At 37.2% G+C, this 20,355-nt stretch overlaps 1 protein-coding gene across 7 annotated transcripts in view; it reads right to left on the reverse strand.

The window, feature by feature from the left end:
- LOC114648588 (nesprin-1-like) overlaps positions 1-20,355 on the reverse strand; it is a 360,492-nt gene that overhangs the window by 127,360 nt on the left and 212,777 nt on the right. For 6 of the 7 annotated variants that reach the window (XM_051924543.1, XM_051924540.1, XM_051924538.1 and 3 more), the window contains 7 exons: positions 20,136-20,318; positions 17,826-17,969; positions 9,420-9,617; positions 8,421-8,561; positions 6,253-6,384; positions 5,850-6,011; positions 1,987-2,181 (listed from right to left, as the gene is read on the reverse strand). In XM_051924543.1, the coding sequence (XP_051780503.1) occupies positions 1,987-2,181; positions 5,850-6,011; positions 6,253-6,384; positions 8,421-8,561; positions 9,420-9,617; positions 17,826-17,969; positions 20,136-20,318 (1,155 nt within the window). The remainder of the gene's footprint in view (positions 1-1,986; positions 2,182-5,849; positions 6,012-6,252; positions 6,385-8,420; positions 8,562-9,419; positions 9,618-17,825; positions 17,970-20,135; positions 20,319-20,355) is intronic. The other variant, XM_051924539.1, reaches the window with a different exon arrangement.

The following is a 20,355-nucleotide window of genomic DNA, read 5'->3' on the forward strand; positions in this document are numbered from 1 at the left end:
CCGCCAGTGGTTCAATGGCGATTGCAAACAGCAGTGGTGACAAAGGGCATCCCTGTCTGGTGCCACATTCTAGTTTAAAGTAGTCTGAACAAATGTTGTTAATACAGACTGAGGCTTCTGGACTGGTATACAGTAGTTTAATCCATGCACAAATATTCAGGCCAAACCCAAATTTCTCCAATGCAGTGAAAAGGTAGTTCCATTCAAATCATATCAAATGCTTTTTCTGCATCCAATGATAATAATATCTCTGAGGTGTTTGACTTTGCTGGTGAATATATTACATTAAACAGGCGTCAAAGATTGGAAAATAAATGTCGGCCTTTAATAAATCCAGTTTGATCCTGTGATATTACCGAAGGCAGCACTTTCTCCATCCTTCTAGCTATGATTTTTGAGAGTATCTTAACATCATTATTCAGAAGTGAAATTGGTCAGCATGATGCACATTGTAACAAGTCCTTATTTTGTTTAGGAAAGACGGTGATTAATGCTTGACAAAAAGTTTGAGGTAGAATTTGATTGTCTCTAGCCTCTGTAAATGTTGCCAATAAGAGGGGAGCTAGCTGAGAGGAGAATTTCTTATAAAATTCTATAGGGTAGCCATCAGGGCCTGCTGATTTCCCGCCTTGAAATGACTTTATAGCATCTAGTAATTCTGATAGGGTCAGAGGTTTATCCAGTTCCTCAGCACTAAAAGTATCTATTTGTGGTATCTGTAATGTATCCAGAAATGCATTAGATTGTGTGTTGACTTCATTAAACTCAGTAGAATATAAGGTTTTATAGTAGTCTCTAAATGTGTGCATTGTATTTTTATGGTCAATGATTTCAACTCCATTAGTGTTGGTGATTACTAGGATTGCATTGCGAACTTCTGGCTTGTGGATTTGTTGAGCTAATGGCTTATTAGCTTTCTCTCCGTGTTCGTAGTAATTATGTCTTGATTTATAAATAAGTTGTTCAGTTTCTTTAGTTGTCAAGATGTTGAGTGATGACTATGATTGTTTTTAGTCATTGACCCTTGCTCGATCATTTTTGAAGACGTTCATCTATTCACACGTGCTTCACTGTGACAAAACTTATCATCAAGTGGTGCTGGCAGTATTCAAAGAATTTCCACAACTACACATTCAGTTCAGTTCAGAAATACTAAATTATTCGGCTTTCCTGAGTATTTATCAAGGCGACTGTCATCATCAAATTCTATCATGTGAAACCTGAAAACCATGAGGGCTGATTTGGATAATTTAAGTTACGTAGAATGCCCAGTGGGGGCTGGGTGGTCTCATGGCCCCTGCAGATTTTGGTTTTTTTTCTCCAGCTATCTGGAGTTTTTTATTGTTATTTCTGTCCTCCTCAATCGGATCTTACTTTATTCGTTGTTATTTAGTATTGCCTAATCTTATTTTTATATTTTTATTTTTTATAAACGTTTCTTTCTTCATCTTGTAAAGCACTTTGAGCTACATCATTTGTATGAAAATGTGCTATATAAATAAATGTTGTTGTTGTTAACCTCACTACTAGTGACATAACTGAATGGGCTAGGCCAAATATGTTTGAGTGCATAATTGGGAGCATTTGTAAATTAAGTTCACAAATGGCAAAGTGTTTTTGCATACCCATACCAGATGAAATATGAAGAAATACACTTATCAAGGGCTTGGATCCCAAGGCAAATAATTTTAATTTTATAGTTATTTTAGAAACAAGAAAGAGTGGGTCTCACAAAAGAGGCTGTATTTAGCCACAGGATAAATCACTTGGATTAAAAAAATACTAAATTGCTATCACCTGTCATGCTTAAAATTGTGGAAACAGAGAATAACCTTTTACTACTACAGCACAGCCAGTTAATTAAAAACTTGCAGTGTTTCTTAAATGGTTCTGAACTAAAGAAAATGGGAAATTGAAAAAATAGAAAAAACAAATAACACGACTAATTAAATGGACTGAAATGTAAAAATGCAGGTAGACACAAACCTCAAGAAGCTGTCTTTTTCCTGATGCTTTCATTCGGATTGTAGACATTCGTTCAGCCAGTACTGTAAGGGTGGACTGCATAGCCAGCTGGTCAGCAGTGTCCATGTCAGGGGCATCACAGGTCATCTCCTCTGAGAAGCATGTTTGGAGATCATTGATCTCATCCTGAAGCATTAAGATCTCATCCATTAAGGCCTGGTAGTGGAAAAGAAAACCAAAAAAGAACTTGACAATCAAAATCACTAGGATCAATGCAATGGGATACTGTTACTGAAAACATGTACAAACATCCAAATAATGAATAGAGTACACTTTCATTTAATATATCAGCTTAGGGGAAGTAAACCTTCATACCATTAATTTGCTAGTGCAGAGGAAATGGAAAAAATCACCCATGAGCGAAACGCTTACAAAAACAATCAATGGAGTTCTGTGTTCTTCAGTAAGTCAGTAAATTTGGAATTGACAGTGGTCAATGCTTTTCTTTTGAATGCAAATTATCAAGTTCCCTAAGAACTGCTAGTTCTCTTTTGCAGTGGAATCAATCATTTTTACTTGTTTCAATTTTGGTAAAAGTTCATACAACATTTATGTATATCAATATGAGTTACCTTAAAATGAATTCCTGAACAATATTCATATACAATATTTTTACGATCTTTATAACACGTCTACAACATGCCAAGAGTAAAAACTGCAGAAATTAACTGTAAATATTTTACATGCAAAATATTCTTAGAATTGCAGCTCATCAGTTGTGTTTGGATGACTAAGGAGAGTAATGCAATTTTTTTTTTAAATTACTATAGTTTTTGCTACTTTATTACTGTCTAAACTGTTCAAATGACTGACTAAACCATTTATAGAAAATTATTTAATAATTAGTATTTAAATAGCATCATCTCTCATTGTGGCGCACTATTTAAGACTTTTGAAAATTTTTTACATCTCCAGGTTTAATGTAATAGCTGATAAGAAACTCACTCTGGGAAAATCTGTATATTTCACAGAATTGCCACTTGTAAGCTTAATAGGAAATGGACTTCAATTGCTGAGGACTGTATTTATTAGATGGATTTACATTAAGCTTAAAGAAATCTTCTTCTTTCGGCTGCTCCCATTAGGGGTTGCCACAGCGGATCATCTTCCTCCATATCTTTCTGTCCTCTGCATCTTGTTCTGTTACACCCACCACCTGCATGTCCTCTCTCACCACATCCATAAACCTTCGCTTAGGCCTTCCTCTTTTCCTCTTCCCTAGCAGCTCTATCCTTAGCATCCTTCTCCCAATATACAAAGCATCTTTCCTCTGCACATGTCCAAACCAACGCAATCTCGCCTCTCTGACTTTGTCTCCCAACCGTCCAACATGAGCTGACCCTCTAATGTACTCATTTCTAATCCTGTCCACCCTCGTCACACCCAGTGCAAATCTTAGCATCTTTAACTCTGCTACCTCCAGCTCTGTCTCCTGCTTTCTGGTCAGTACCACTGTCTCCAACCCATATAACATAGCTGGTCTCACTACCATCCTATAGACCTTCCCCTTCACTCTTGCTGATATCCATCTGTCACAAATTACTCCTGACACTCTTCTCCACCCATTCCACCCTGCCTGCACTCTCTTTTTCACCTCTCTTCCACAATCCCCATTACTCTGTACTGTTGATCCCAAGTATTTAAACTCATCCAACTTCACAAACTCTACTCCCTGCATCCTCACCATTCCACTGACCTCCCTCTCATTTGCACACATGTATTCTGTCTTGTTCCTACTGACCTTCATTTCTCTCCTCTCTAGAGCATATCTCCACCTTTCCAGGGTCTCCTCAACCTGCTCCCTACTATCGCTACAGACCACAATGTCATCAGCAAACATCAAGCTTAAACATTAAGCTTAAAGAAATACTCCCCCCAAAAATGACATTTGTTTGATATGTCACTCTCCCTGTGTGTTTTGTAGTAGTGACCAAGAAAACATTTTGATGTAATGTTTTTATGGAGAACGGAGATTAAAAAAAGTTAATGATTAAATACAATGGTGACCATCATCAATTTAAAAACTCAATCATATTTGAATTGCAATTCCTGTATATGATTTACAGCAATTTGACTAGAATTATCTATTTTAGCAAAAAATGTATGTGATTTGCATGTTGTGAACAAACAAATGTATAGCTGACATATGAATTATGCGACACAAGTATCGTCACATTCCCCCCTTGGATATTTTTCCTGTTGTTTGCTGTTGTACATCATTGATTACCACTGGCCTATTTATATCAAAGTGTTTTTTATTCATCTGTTTTCCATGAAAACATGAGATTAAAAAATGACTTGGTTATCAGTATAAAATATATGGAGTAAGTAATGTATACAAAATATTATTTTTGAGTGGCTTCCTCCTTTAAAAACTGAAAAGCAGTTACTGAGCATAGAAAAAAATAAATAGTAAAATGAGTGGCACTAATGGGAATTCTTTTGCTCAAAGCTTTAAAATTTACAAATAACAGTTAAATCAGCTAAATCAGCTATACTCATATTGTTTTCTTTCATAAATTCAATGTCACTTTCAGTAAGGATAACAGATAGTTTAACAAGTTTCACATATCCAAAGTGTAAAACTTTTTTTGGTTTAAGTGCTAAGCTCCAAATCATTTATGGTAAAAAGACACCAAGGATCTCTTTCTGTTTTAACAAGTCTCTCATTATTAACTGTACAACATGTAATTCAACAGTGGAAATAAATATTATCAGTAAGAAGCATAATTAACTTCATTAAACCAGGATAATAAAAAGTAGAGATGGAATTCCCAAACTAACCTAAAGATAATGTAATTCCAGATCTAATATCGTATCAAAATATAAGTAAATATATAAACTAACACCTGCAGTATACAACACCATGACATATGAAAATACTAATAAAGCTTCATTGTATCTGTACATCACCTCTTTAAAAGAACCTGTGCAAACACATTTAATTATGTATACCATACAGAAAACCACCTATTCATCCATGCTCAAACCTTAATGCAGTTCAGAGTCACAGGGGCCAGAAGGTATCATAACAGCACCAGGCACAAAGCAAGAACCAACCCAAGAAGGAGTGTGATGCATAAAAATTAACAACATGTTCTGAAACTCATGCATTTTTTAATGGTAGTACTTTTTTTAACAAATTGTTTAAACATACTCATACGGTACTCATAAAAAATAAGAAGTTCAACTAGATGCTTGCCCTTAAATAGTTTCCTAGTGCCTTTGATGTTCCCCTAAACTAACCTGCCACTGCACTTAATGAAACAACAGCACTTAAAAAATGCAAACTAAAACAAATGATAACAAGACTAAAATGAATCAGCCCACGGATTCTGCCTTGCCAATTCCTGATGTACCATCTTTCAAATTGCAAACTGACAACCAGGTGTATTTGCTACAATCTTTAATTTTCCACACAATCTGCATCAACTTTAAAACTATTGTTGTACTGAGAAACAAACACAGGAATAGCCTTTTTGTGCCAGCTGTACTTGTAGCCACTTCTTCGCTTATTTAATAACTTGGTCAACTCTTGATCAGTCCCCAACGTTTTCCTATGTATGGCATATTTTGAGACCTCAAAAGTGAAAATAATTTCTTTAAGTTCTTATATATGTTCATTACTGATTACATCCCATTAAAAGTGGTTCAGAAACAACCAGTTTTCACAACATACTTCAACAATATTATTTTAAGGGCCGAGTACACATATTTTAAGAAAGGCAAGGTTTTTGCAACCCTTATAAAATATAAACTATGTCTAAAGCAATGCAAGACTTGCTCACACTAGATGACTATTTTTTATTCAAAAATAATCTCACCCGATGTGCAGCCATTTGACTCTCTGGAGTTTTGTCAGCTTCTAGAGTTTCATTTAGCTTTATTTCTACAGATTCCATCTTTGTAGAGACTGACTGAAGGGAATCCTGGTACTTCTGCTGGCGCTCAAGAGCTTCATAAAGGGTCCTTTGCTTTTCACTGATCTGGAAAAGAAAAAGAAAGAAAGAAAGAAAGAAAGAAAGAAAGAAAGAAAGAAAGAAAGAAAGAAAGAAAGAAAGAAAGAAAACTTTGTAAAATGTGTTTAAGATTAAACTGGTACAATCATCATAAATATATAAATACAAAACAAAACACATTAAAGGATCACATGTTAAAATACTTCATTTAGGGTAGCTGGTTTAAATATTCTAGTTTTGTTTCGGGGTCTTATCAGTAAAGACTTACCACATTTTTCAATGTTTCCCATGAACGCTGAAGATCATCCAGCTTGGCCACAGCGGCTGACTCCAGTCCAGCCTCGCTGATCTCCTGACCAGATGTCACAGTAGGTTGGCTCTTTGCAGCTGCTGTCTGCAACTGTTCAGCAGATAAAGCTTAGTAATAAGCCATATTCTATAGACCTTACAGACAACATGGCACTTTCAAACTGGACCTAAGTTTAAGTTAGTATCTATGTTCATATTATATGTAGAAAATTAAGAGAGTGCTACACAAATCACTCTCCTTACTCAAACTCTATCAACTTACCACAGAATTTAGCATGTGATTGGGACTTCTGTTGTTTGCTGTGCAAACAAAACCCTTAACTATTGTTTATAAATACTCTTTACAAGTATGGTGTTATATATTAGTTAAAAATACATCTAATAATATGATACATAGTGACATTAAAAAGGGAAATCTAAAAAATAAATAAACATGAATTCATGAGAGTATGTGTTATAAAATACAGATTACAGATTTTAATGGTCTTTTATCTCTATCTAACAGAGAAGAAAATAAGGAAGTTATTTTACTCCTGCTATAGTCTGAAGCAGGGTCTGAAGTGGTGGACAATGTTTATAGTACGTTCATGAGATGGATGCACCCTGATAAGAGAAATCTTCCTTTCCATGGGAACAGGAAAAAACAATAAGAAAGTAGACTCAAGAATTTCCTACACATTTGCATTAGACACTTACTGAGCTAAACTACAAAAATCTCCAAATGACATCTTCATTGTAGTAGCCACTTGGTCATGTTTAGGTGATCTTCTCTACATAACTAAAGAACTGCGCTCACTATGAAAGCCACAAATCTTTCAAATGACTGTAGGTGTGTGCATGAATGTGCCCCACTATGAACTGCTGCACCGTCTAGGGATTCGTTCCTGTCTTGGTCCTGATGCTACTGAGTTGAAGTATGGTCACTGTAACCCTGAATTGAACTAAGCATTTTTGATAATGAATAGCTGCATACCATATATAAGTAACATAAAACTCTTAAAACCTAAAGACCTGACATGATTGTATGTGAGCTTATGGGTGAGTGTGCATTGTGATAGACTGGCAGGAAATAGAAACTGGGCAGCTAAATGGATACGTGCAAGGGCGAGTAGATGATGCAGGGACTCTTACCCATTTTAATAACATAAATGTGTATGTTCACATGTAAAATGTTTGTAGAAACTATTAAATAGTGGAAATCTTGTAAAAAAAAAAAAAAACTAGACTAGACTTTTCTACTTCAATACAGACAAAGGTTAACAGCAGCCATACTGGAAATTCCAAGGTGAGCTCTAAGAAAGACCTTTCAATGACACAAACATATTATACACCTGGCTCAACATCACATAATATAAAAGAATGACATAAAGTGATTTTTTTCTGTATTATAAAGTAAAAAAGTGAAGCTAGTAAAGCTAATTTTTTAATAACTGGCTGTATTTTGCAAGGAAAGTAATGTTTTTTTTTCAGATGGAGGAAGTGAAAGGAAAGACAGTTAAGTAGGTGAATGTGTCTCTTTAGGTGAATGTAGAAACAACAGTGTAACTTTCACCCTAGTTGAGTGCTATGGCAGCATTATGTATGGGGACACCATATTTGAATTCAGAAATCATGTCTCTTTCCAATTTTATGGCCAGATACTTTCAGAATGATTTGGTTTGATGATTACACATTTAAAAACACAAATAAAATATACTTGTACTAGAGAACAGCCAAAGTCTCTTTCTGGGTAAATGAAGAATTCAATTTACTGAGGAATATAATTTAGAATGACAGTTGCTATGGTGAATGCAATACTGGCCTACTATTGCTTATATTTTAATCACAGTACCATCCACTTCATTCCTGAGAAGAGACACAGGGTATTTCACTATATATTAAATATGATTATTTTTTCCTTTTGTTTTTTTTTTCCTTTTTTTGTCAATCTGGTTAGAGTCATTTTTTGGAAATTTTTAATCAGCCAGCCATCAGAAGTCTAATGCTTTCCAAACTGTTATATCCTGAGTACATCTTTTCAGACATGACTTCACCTTGGTTACTGAAATAATGAATCTTGCATATCGGATGTTGGCCCATGCAGAAAGCTGCCTGAAAAGATGGCACAAGAAGCATAAAAGGTGGTACCTGGTTAACAGAGGCATCAGTGTTAGCCACAGGTGAGGGAGAACGGCAGGCAGGCGGGGAGGAAATCTCACTGTTGGTACCCTCCTCCCCAGACTCCTCAGTGACAGGCGAGAGGAGAGTGTGGCAGCGACCAGCGGTCATCTGACACAGGGGGAAAACACACCACCCCCACAGGGAAGAGAAAAAGCAGAGAAATCAACTCAAAGGGCAAAAGGCAAAAATCATTAGGAAGATCAATGTAATCAGGTGTTATTTAAAGGTGCAGTAACTAAGTAGATTCTTAGTGCCTTGTGAACCACAAACAAATTATTGGCTGTTTATAAGTCAACCTGGTGTTAAAATACATAAACTGATATAATTTTGGGTATAGTCTTAAATAGCATTCAACTAGTTCACACATTTTCCAAATGTAAATGGCTTTAATTCAATGGGTATTAGGAATTTAGGCAATCATTACACCTTTAAACAGTTGAGTTAGAAAAACAACAAAAAAAAAAAAGATCAAGCATGGACTTTTCTTCAAAGTAGAATTAGTTGGTATAAAAAAGCATTTGCCAGAGATGCAAGGGAAAGCATAAGTGCATTTTTCTTGAGTGAGTCTAACAGTTAAGGTTGCTCTGCTGGTAAGTATTTTCTTCTTGTCACAACTAATGGCATGCTCTGGCAGTGCCAGGTTTATTAGAGATAACACCCAAAACAAACAGAACATAAAGAATTTATTTCCATGTCTTTGCCATTCACATCACAGAAGTATTTTTGTAAATATACTAGGCTTAACAAGAACATGAATGCAACCATGTCAGTGTCAGTTGCTTCTGAAGACTACTACTGAAGCTAGCACTCAAACTAAAAAACAAATGATTGTTTCAAGGAGTTAAAGGAACAGATGTGAGACATTAGCCAGAGCACAATCTTAACCAAACAAAACCACAGTGCATCCAAGGCCGGCAGGAGTCAGGGAAAGAAGCAGCAATAGCAACAGCAGCCCATAGCTCTTACCATTACCACTGAGGGGTGAGCCAAGGACTGTGAGGGGAGGAGTTCCGCGTCTAATTCATCATAGCCTTCTGAGAGCCCCTCCACTTCTGTCACGGTGAGAAGCATGGCAGCATGTTTCGCTTTCATCGTCAGCATCTTGCATTTGGAATTCAGTGAGTCGATCTGCTTCTGGTAACCTTTGATCTTCTGAGCTAGCTCCTGCAAAAAAATATAAAAAAAATCCCTTACATGTCACTTACGGTAAACAAAGATGTGACAGTGAAAGCAGTACGGAGGAAAGCAAAACAGATCCCCCCCAACTGCCCTAAGGGAAAAAAGATTTCATCTTCTTGTAAGTAAGAAGAAGCCTGCCGTTTCTACTATCAAAGTCGGCCAGGAGGACTGCAGAGAGCTCTGCTTGGGCTCAGAGACTCCATCAGCAGCACTGCCACTAGGCTGTCAGCTACACATAGAATTAGGTGGCTTTTCGATTCAGAAGACCAGCTCTGATTATGTGCTGCAAGAAGTGAGCCTCAGCAGCACGACCCCTCCTCTTCAGGAAGTCGAATTGTTCTTGACAAAAAGAGCAAAAAAAAAGCACTTCCAGAAGCTGCTCTCTGCAGAGCTTAAGTGAACACAGCCCTGAAATGAAATCAGGCCCAGCCCCCCACCCCCAGATGGCCAATGCCATGACAATTAGGTCATGTGATGACTGAATAGGCAAAAAATGCACTGCTCAGCTTGGTAAAGACTGAACACTAATCATGATAATAAACAGAAAGGAACAGGACGAACAGAGAGGCCTGACTGTGACTCTGGACACCATCTAAAAATCTGCAGAATAGAAAGCAAATCTCTTTATCTTTTCTTTGCATGAAAAATAGGCAACACTTGTACTACGTTTGCTTCTTTTTTTAAACTAAGTGGTAACATTAAGTGAGTTACAATGGTGATAACACAGACTGTTTTTCTCAAAGACAGAGCGTTAAGCTGTACCACAGTTAAAAGACTTCTAATGTTCTTCAGCTGAAAATCCAAGCTTGCGGAAAGCCATTTTCTAGTACTTCAATAATTAGAGAGTGCCGGAGCTAAAGAATATCTGAAAAGCCTCTAGAGCTTCACTGTACTGAAGCTGTTGCTTAACTACTTACCCAAATCCCAAATGGCCACCAAAGCTTAACTCTTTCAGAACTGTTTTATTTCCATACTCACAGCAGACAGATAATTCCTCGTGGTATTAAAACTTTTGAATAACATAATATCACATCAGAAAACTTTCAGTAACTACAATCCAGTTGCATCCCTTTTTTATTACCAAGTTTTGCAATATTCAGCTATCCAGGCAGAAAGGCTTTAAAAAGCCCAACATTACTAAAAAGTAAATATACAGTTTGTGCAAAACTGCACTGCATGCTTGACGCTTTGTGGAATTCTAATAGATGGCCTATGATTTTTTTCTATTTCATATAGGGTAATGAAAAAGCTAAAACAAGTCACAAGGACTGAAAGAAAGAAAAAGAAACAAAAATCATAAACTTTATTTCAGTACTGTACATTCATATTGAGAACTTTCCTGATTGCAGCAGTGAAATCACAGTAAGTATCAATCCAAGCAATTACAGTCATGTAACTACTCTGAACTAAGAAAGACAGCTATCAACTTTAAAACATATATTAAAAAACTTTTAACTTTTCAAAAACAATATACAATATTAAATTTAATATATCCACTCATCGTAAGGGCAGCATAGGGGTGCAGCAGTTAGCATAATACAGTACAGCTTCTGAGTCTTGCCTGTGCAAATTCTCCCCATGTCTGTGCAGGTTCTCACATCCCTAAAATGAACTAGTGTATGTAATGAGTAGAAATATACTGTATATTATATGCCTTAGCTTAGATAAACTAGCACCTGGTCAGAATTGGATGGGCACCAGTTTCCTACAACTATTAAAGGGTAAGTGGTTCAGAAAACAAATGGCACACTAAATATATTATAAAACTACAATGCAATCTCAATCTCTAACATAAACCATTACTTATTAATATATACATACTGTAATCACTTTACATCACCTTTCCAACTCAGTATTGCATGAGAGAAAGGCAATTTTTTGATTAAAAAGCATTACTTTCAACCCAAAAAAAACAGATTCAGAAAATGAATAGGATGAGTGACCAACAGAGAAGTGAACAGTTTTAATTTATTTATTGTTTGTTCGGTGTCTTTGAGTTCTTAGAAAGGTACCTTGTATAAATAAAATGTATTATTTTTATTATTATTAAGTGAACACAAAAATACATATAATAAAACTAGCAACTTGAAAAAAATCCCAGGACTCCACACACTTCAAGATCACATGAAGCACTGACCCATTTTATCATATTTTGCAGACAAAACAGAAAAAATTACCTTGATTTGCGTGTTGAAAATGATAAAAGGTAAAAAGTGAGAAAAGTACTAGAAAGCTTAGCTACCATAACTACCCTCCATTAACAGGCTGTCCTAATAATAGAAGGTCATTAAAAAAGCTGGCAGCTGTAATTATTTGATCATTTGTGCTGTGCTCCATTTCCCTGGTACAAACCATTCCAGAGTTGCAACCTTGGTAAACCAGTAAACCAGGAACATGGAAGTTAAACTGGTGGTAATATTGACAATGCTGATGATATCTATACATAGATCAGCAGAAGAAAAAACAACAAAACAACATACCACTTGAAAAGTTTTCTTTTATTGGCATTTTTTCGACTAATGCACCTCAGTACTAACCATCAATACGAGCAAGCTTTTCTCAGTTACAGCCTCACATAAATCAATCTTTCTTCTTTATTATGGAAGCATGTAAAGATATTGTATCCTTTCCTTTTAGCTTACATGTTTGATATACTGTAAATATATCATATATATTGCAAAATGCCAATAACAAAATTATATGTAACCTTCAATGACCAATGTTTAGTTAAAAATATATCAATATAAAAAAAAATTTCAGCCAAATTGTATAACTCTGTATTCTGGAGTTAACCTCAAGTGTCTCTAGGGCAAAGAATTCTATGTAAAAACAGTTAATGCCCGAGTGTCTCCCTTTGTTTAAGCTTTTATGATCTTATGTAGAGTATTAAGCCCAAAATATTCGGTTACCATTTAGAGTATATAATAACATTATTTTGCAAAAATAAATCATAAACATTTCTGTACATTTTGCCACTCTAAGAAATATTCATGACTGGATAGAGTATTCTATCCAAAACACCATTATTTGCATCAAGTGATAGTGATGACAATTTGAATTGGTCATCAGATGTTGACAGAGATAGTGAAACTGATGCATATGGCACTGTACAAGATATGCCTAGTGACTTCAGTCGTATAACATTACAGCGTGGTGCAGTATCTATGTGGCAAAAAGGCAAAATGATTGTGATCAACTAGAAGGACAAGAAAGATGTAAGCCCCCTAAACAACGTTCACAGTGCAGCAATTGTCAACGTTCATGTCAGGGAAAATGTGTAAGTTTTTCAGCCGTGCGCTGTGGTAGCCTACAATATCACAATGGGAATGTACATCATGTGAATCAAACACTGACATTCTTTCCTCTCATGCACAAGCAATGGAAAAATATTGTAAGAGCACAAAAAAGGATATGTGTTGGTGATATGATTTAAAACATATTACAAAAAAGACGTATGAATCTGCAACAGTACAGCAGTGGACACTAGACATAACTTTCCTACTTAACTTTTGTTGCCATTCTGGTATTTTCAAGTTTCTGTTATATGTAATAAACTTTTTTCTTGTTGCAAAAAAATTCAATGTTTTTGGCTCATTTTCCCAGGGGTAAACATACCGTAAAGAGGCTACTGGGTTTTTGGTCTATGAATAAAAAAATGACAATTAACACATGCCTTAAAATGGCAGGAGACCAGGTTTAAATTCTGCCCAAGTCAGGTTCTATGTGGAGTTTGTATGTTTGCATGTTCTACATATAACTGTATGAATTTTCTTCTGGTACTCCAGAAAAAACACAGAACACATACCTTAAAATGGCACAAGACCAGGTTTAAATTCTGCCCGTCAGGTTCTATGCGGAGTTTGTATAGTCTACTTTTACCTGTATGAATTTTCTTCTGGTACTCCAGTTTTCCTCTTACACACTAAAGATATGTACATGACCTCTGTTTGTAAAAAGGTCTGTACAAGAATGTGCCATATACTCTTTGATGGCTGATAATGGTTGGTTCCTGATTCATGTCTGAAGCTGCTAGAATATGTGACACCCACATGCAGATCCAGAACCCTTACATGGGTTATGCAGGCCTAAAAATCTAATTTAAAGAGAAATGTAAGATAGGAATAAGGTCCAGCAATGGCAATGCTTTGCTAATGAAAAAAAAAGATACGAGGCCTGTCCACTTAAAACAAAGATGAGGTGAGAGCTGGCATGTCCTCTATGTGTTATTTTTTATGTTTCTTTCACAATCCCATAATCTGTCTACCAATTCTACCTCAAGAGAGTTGATGTTATTATCTTCCTAGGTCTATTGATCCTGGCAGATAATGAGTAGTCGCAGAGTTGTCATGCAATGTATTTTACTAACTTCAGAGTTTCATTAGAACATACAAATTATAGGTTAGTACTAAGATTGAATAACTTCAGAGTGTTCAAAGACCCTGAAGGTTGCTGAGGGTTGTGTTGGTGTTACCAGTGTTCCCACAAGGAGGTATTCTATCTTGCAGGGCACCCTGGATATCATTGAGAGGAGCTGCAGCACATGGCTTGATGGCAATTCCGGTCTGTACTGGGAACTAAGAAGGACAACTGCGAGGGCTCTGAAGGCAGATAAGGAGGCGTTTGCTAGAGGTATCTGTGAGCAAGTGACACACCATCTATGGTCTATTGACCCACGTCCTGCTTACAAAGGAATTGAAACATTACACAGATCCAAATCTGTTCCTCAGAGAGTCGCTGATGGAACGGTCCTTACAGGTGACACTGCAGTTGTTGCGCACTGGGCTGCCTACTTTAAGCAGCGGCTAGGATTTTGGATATCTCTCGGTCCATGATTCTTGAGGATGATCCTCCAATTAGCTGTGAACCATCCAATCTCACTAAGATTGCACAGGTGATGAACCAGCTGAGGGGAGGAAAGGCTGCAGGGATCTGTGGTATACGAGGAGAACTTCTCCAGGCTGGTGGTAAGGCTGTCCTCATGGTATTGCAAGCAATCTTTGTTTCCATTTGGGAGGCAGGTGTCATCCCAACTGACTGTAAAACGGGACTTGTTGTCCCTATCTGGACAGGGGAGGGTGATTGCCTGGACTGTAGCAACTACAGGGTGTATAACACTGCTCTCCATGCCGGGTAATGTCCTTGCTAGGGTCATCCTCAATAGGATTTGTGATCACTGGCTCACCTAACAGAGACTGGAGCAGTCTGGTTTTACACCTAAGAAGTCTACCATCGACCGCATCCTGGCACTGAGGATTCTCATGGAGCGCAAACGTGAATATCAGCAGAGTTTCTTTGTAGCCTTTGTCGATTTTCAAAAAGCATTCAACTCAGTTGATCAAGTTGCCTTGTGGGACATGCTGAGGCTTCGTGGGATACTCTCAAAGTTGCTGGATATCATGGTTGGTATGTGCACTGTTACTGTGAGTGCTGTACAAAGTGGAGGGGGAACTTTTGTGTTTTTCCCAGTTGATTGTGGGGTTCATCATGGGTGTGTTATTGCTCCTTCTCTGTTCAATGCTTGCATGGACAGGGTGTTGGGAAGGGCGGTGGGGCGCAGCGGCTGTGGGGCAACTGTAGGTGAAGAGAGATTCACTGATCTTGATTTTGCCGATGATACTATGATCTTCGCAGAGTCAGTGGAGGCTCTGATTGGGGTCTCTTGAGAGACAGAGCAATGAGTCTGAGTGTCCTGAATAAAATCCAAGATCTAGGCCTTTAAGGACTTTTTTGGCAACTGCATTCTGCATTGTGTTTGTCTGCAGGGACAGTATCGTCTTTGTCGAGAGGTTTACTTACTTTGGCAGTGACATTCATGTCACTGGTGACTCTTCCTATGAAGTCAGTAGACGGATTGGGAGAGCACATGGGTTCATGAGGTCGCTGGAAAAAGGTGTGTAGCACTTCCAATATCTTTGCAAAAGGATGAAGATCCAAGTCTTTCTAAGTCCTGGTGCTTCCTGTTTTGCTATATGATTGCAAAACATGGACACTATCCAGTGACCTGAGATGAAGACTGGACTCCTTTGGTACCGTGTCTCTTTGGAGAATCCTTGGGTACCACTGGTTTGACTTTGTGGTGAATGAGCGGTTGTTCATCTAATCCTGAATGAGACACATTACTACATTGTGAGGGAGTGAATGTCTGTTACGGCACAACAGCCATGTGGCGCGATTCACCAAGAGTGATCCGGCTTGCAAGATCCTCACTGTTGAGGACCTGAGTGGCAGGACCAGGCCAAGGGGGTGCCCATATAACACCTGGCTGTGGTAGAGAGATGGTCATTTCCGGAGGGTGGGACTGGACTGTGTGTCTGCCTGAGGGGATGCCAACCAGGATCCCGAGCTGTTTCATCATGTGGTGGATGCAGCAACGCACTGTACCAGTGTATGCTCCCCAACCTGACCTGACCATGATATCACTTTTATTGTGAATAGGCAGCTGTGTAAAGCAACAGTACTCATGAGTCACATAGGTTACAGAACCCTCAAATGCAATGTCATGTCCCTGATTACTGATACATATTTACATGACAAGGAACCCAAGACACCTCCTGGCTACATTCTCTTGAAAACACAATGAACAAGAAACGTATAATTTACACAGAGATCTCTGCTACTGGAGACTTACATGTACTCCTCATTAAAACCCTTACACTTCATATTATTAAGCACTAATCTAAATACCACAGGAACAGTTATAGCATTCTTATTTCAACTAACAAGAACCAAATTGACTCATGTATTAAGTAACTTTTGAGTTCTTCCCTCTTCTTCTTTAACTTTTAAGTTCTTCCTTAATAAACTAAATAATAATAATAATAATGAGATTGAAATGAAATTTAACTTAAACATATATAATTTATAATAAATAATTTATACATTTATAATTTATATGCTTAATTTATACAGTGAAATTTAATTTATACCTCTCTGAAGTTTAACCACCTTCATTAACTTTCTAACTGGTGAAAGACTGTTTCTTAGTTTATTTTTATTTTCCTGAGTGGAATCATCTTGCATTCTTTTTCATGTTTATTAATGGTATGTGTTAAAACTGAGCTATTCTGCATGCTAGATAATAGTTTTCATGTATTAAATGAATTAGTGATTGTCTAGTATGCATAATTTAAAATTCAATGAATGGTATATTAAGATATAGCATTTAGGTGTCACCAAATGCTTGTTGGATCTTTGTATTGCATATTATTGATTTGTGTCCTTAAATATTCTACACTGAAAATACAGCATCTACACATAAACAGACAATAGCTAAGGCAAGGTTATCCAATTATTTTTCTAATCACAAGACCAATGCCTGCAACTTATACCTGCTCCTTGGAGTCTGCTGAATGCAAAATGATCTTTGAAATACAACTGCTTCTTCTAATTAGGATTTTACAAAAATGGAGCAGACATTTTTTGCACAGTTACCTGCTGCCCCCTGCTGGTGGTGACAGTGGGTGGCCTTTCAAGTGTTTCCTATGTTGCCATTTCAATACTTGCACACAGGCTTCTCATTTACTTCTTTCAAATGTGGTACAGCACTGTAGAAGTGTATTATGATAATCACCAAAACTGGTGCATCATTTTCAAAACTTGCTTTATCCGTGCATGATAATACTGAAAAAAGATGACTGTGTGTTGAAAGCAACACAATCTTACACTAAGAGGTCACTGTAGTAAGACCACTGAGACACTGATACTGTTTAGTAAAGTGTGCTGAATGATTACAAAGCATTCTGCCCTTGTTTCAATCAGAAAAATACTTTTTGCATTCATCAACTCCTGGATTTTTTTCTTCTTTAATTGCTCCATATGCTTTGATAGAAAAAATTATATGGACATTAAAAACGGTATCCTTTTATTCTTTAATTTTAACCTAATCTAAAAAGTAGTATCCAATTAAGGGTTGTGGATAGATGGATCCTATTCTCAGTAATATCCAGTGACAGGAATCTCCCTCAAAAGGCCCATGCACGCACAAAATCACATGGGCCAATTTAAAGTTGCCATTTCTGAATTGGACCGTTTGAAAACATTATGAGTAAAGTAAAACTACAGATATGCAATTTTTAGATTTGCTTAAAAAGTTCAAATAAATTATGAAGGCATTTCTAATTATAAGTTACAGCTTCTGATTCAGAGAAAAGTAGAGCATTTTTGGTCTTCCTTAACTTTACTAAATTATTTTACCTCATGATGTGATATCTGTGCCTGGAGTTCCTGTATGCTGCTCGTTGTCACTGGTCGGTCTTGTATCACGCGGTGTGCCTCTTCAATCAACCCCTGCAAAAGCTTTACCTCCTGCTCATACTGTTCATACTGCACCACAGCTTCCTAGAAAAAAAATAATTGTGCCAATTTATTGTTTGACAAACAATTTTTTTCTCAGAAATCTGCCTGACTATTTCATTATCTGCTAAATAAAACAGCCTTCATAAAGGCATTTCTCCTAGTCATTTAACTATTCTTTTAACAAGACAAGTAAAAATGAAGTGTCACCACATTACACATATCTATTTACCATAACAATTTTCAATTAACTTTCTTTTCATTTTTCCACAGTAATCATCTATGGTACTCTTCAGTAATCTTCATCCTAACATACAAACAACAGCAATGCATATGATACTAATGATTAATTTCAGCAGTTTACAACCTTATTTATTGCAATTTGCATGTTTTTTTCTACTAGAGGGTGTTCAGTGTTTGGAGGTCAATACTGAAAGGCTTTCTAAACAGCATCTAAACAAAGATTAACACAATCCACACTTCCAGGCCACTTTTGCTGGTTTAGAATACCTTAATTATTTATGTTTATTGATAGTAACTTACTCTTCTTTGAAATATATCAGGAATAAAATATAGTATAAAAAACTGCCACCACGAAACAAAGCCACTGACTCAGTTTCAATTTTGAATAGAACAGCAATTTTTCTTTTAAGCGTTCATGAGACAGGGGTGTTTCAGGCACAAAAATAGCCCTTAAAATAATCTTATTAATTGCTCAGTTTCTTGGTTTATGTCAACATTACTCTAATTCTTTCAGGCTGAAGTTAAACACTTACCATTGGGCCATGCAATCCCAGATTGTTTGAATCCAAAGGCGCAATACACGAAATGTGTGTTACGTTTTACTTAAATTCATCAAGGATTTACCTACAAATTCTTCTATGTTTATTCTCTTTTGTTTCTCTTTCATTCTTTTCCTTCTCTCTTAGGTTGACTGGACCAGTGAGATTTCATACTGTATGTATTTAAATTAAAATTAAACAGTATTTCTGTTGCTTTCTCTCAATAGTCTTTCTGCATAGACTGTCTGCTGATCAATAGCCCTGTGCAATACACTCACTCTTATTAGGATTTGTGACGGTCAGCCTCCGCCATTAACCGGCCAGGACACCAGCAGGCTGGAAGGACCAGGGAAGAGAGCATCTCCAAGGCACTACCTCCCCTGGGACGCTAGAGGGTAGACCTCCAGGGCAACTGTAGGCACCACGGATTCCCGCCGGGCATGCCAAGATTTGAGCACTCCCAGGAGGAGAATAAAAGGAGTCTCCTCACTCCATTCGAGGAGGAGGATGAAGCTTGCTGAAGCAGAGTGGAGGCAGAAGAACTGGGAAAAGGAAACGACTGGCAAAGAGAAGGGACTGTGCTTACTTTGCTGTACTGTGGTGTGGCTATTGTGTTGCTGTGGGAAGCGAAGGAAGCACCCCCACATGTAAATAAACTGGGTGTTATGTGGCAATCTTCTCAGCCTGTCTGTGTCGGGGTTAGAGTGGCTGTACGCGCCCCAGCGGTTCACAGGCTGTATTTTCATGTGTATCAGGGGCGAGGAGTGCATCAGGTAAGAACATGTGTTTCCTATTAAATTAAATGGAGGAATTTGAATACACTCTTGTTATCATAGCATCATTGTTTGTGATCTTATGAGTGTCTGAGTGTCGATAGTTTCTTGATTTTTAGGAAGCAACACAGTCACCTTACTTTTAAACAAAGCAAAAGCATCAATTCCAGCTCATACATAAAACATGCAGTGCTCAGACTAACCATCACCTTTATATGGCTGATAAAGGTTCACTCCATAATTCTAGTTCTATCATGTGTTTGAGGAGTTTAATAATTAAATGAAATTTACATTTTTTGAAATCTTTAAATGAGTAATTGACATTATACCAGCAGGCAGTGTGATGTAGTGGCAAGAGCACTGAACATTAAACTATACAGATTCCAAATGTAATCTCTGCCTCTGACTATCTTTGTGAACTTGAGCAAAGTACCTAAGCTCCAACTGTAAAAAGTACATATTTCAAAAATTTTACTGTATTCTGATCTTGTAAACTGTCTTGGATAAGGATGCAACCCAAAATATACAACATACGGAATACAAATCCACTCAAGGTATACCATTATATGAACAATTCAAACAATTTTAAACAAAACAGCACACAGTAGCTGGACGTATGCACTAAAACATGGCTAAGACGTGGTCTGTGGTCACACCTGTAGTATGTTACATTGCTGAATGGTGGTGTGCTGTAGGCGGCTTGCCTCATCCTGCAGTCTCAGAGCTGTCTTACAAATAGGGAGATTTGTGACAACCTCTTCAGGGATCCTCAAGGCACTCTGACACTTCTGCACTGCCTGAGCCTTCTGCTTAAATGTCTCCATTTCAGTGAGTAAGCGCTAAGACAGGAAACAAGTAAGGAAAATTAATTTTAAA

This window comes from Erpetoichthys calabaricus, chromosome 3, assembly GCF_900747795.2.
Source record: "Erpetoichthys calabaricus chromosome 3, fErpCal1.3, whole genome shotgun sequence".
NCBI classification, from domain to species: domain Eukaryota; kingdom Metazoa; phylum Chordata; class Cladistia; order Polypteriformes; family Polypteridae; genus Erpetoichthys; species Erpetoichthys calabaricus.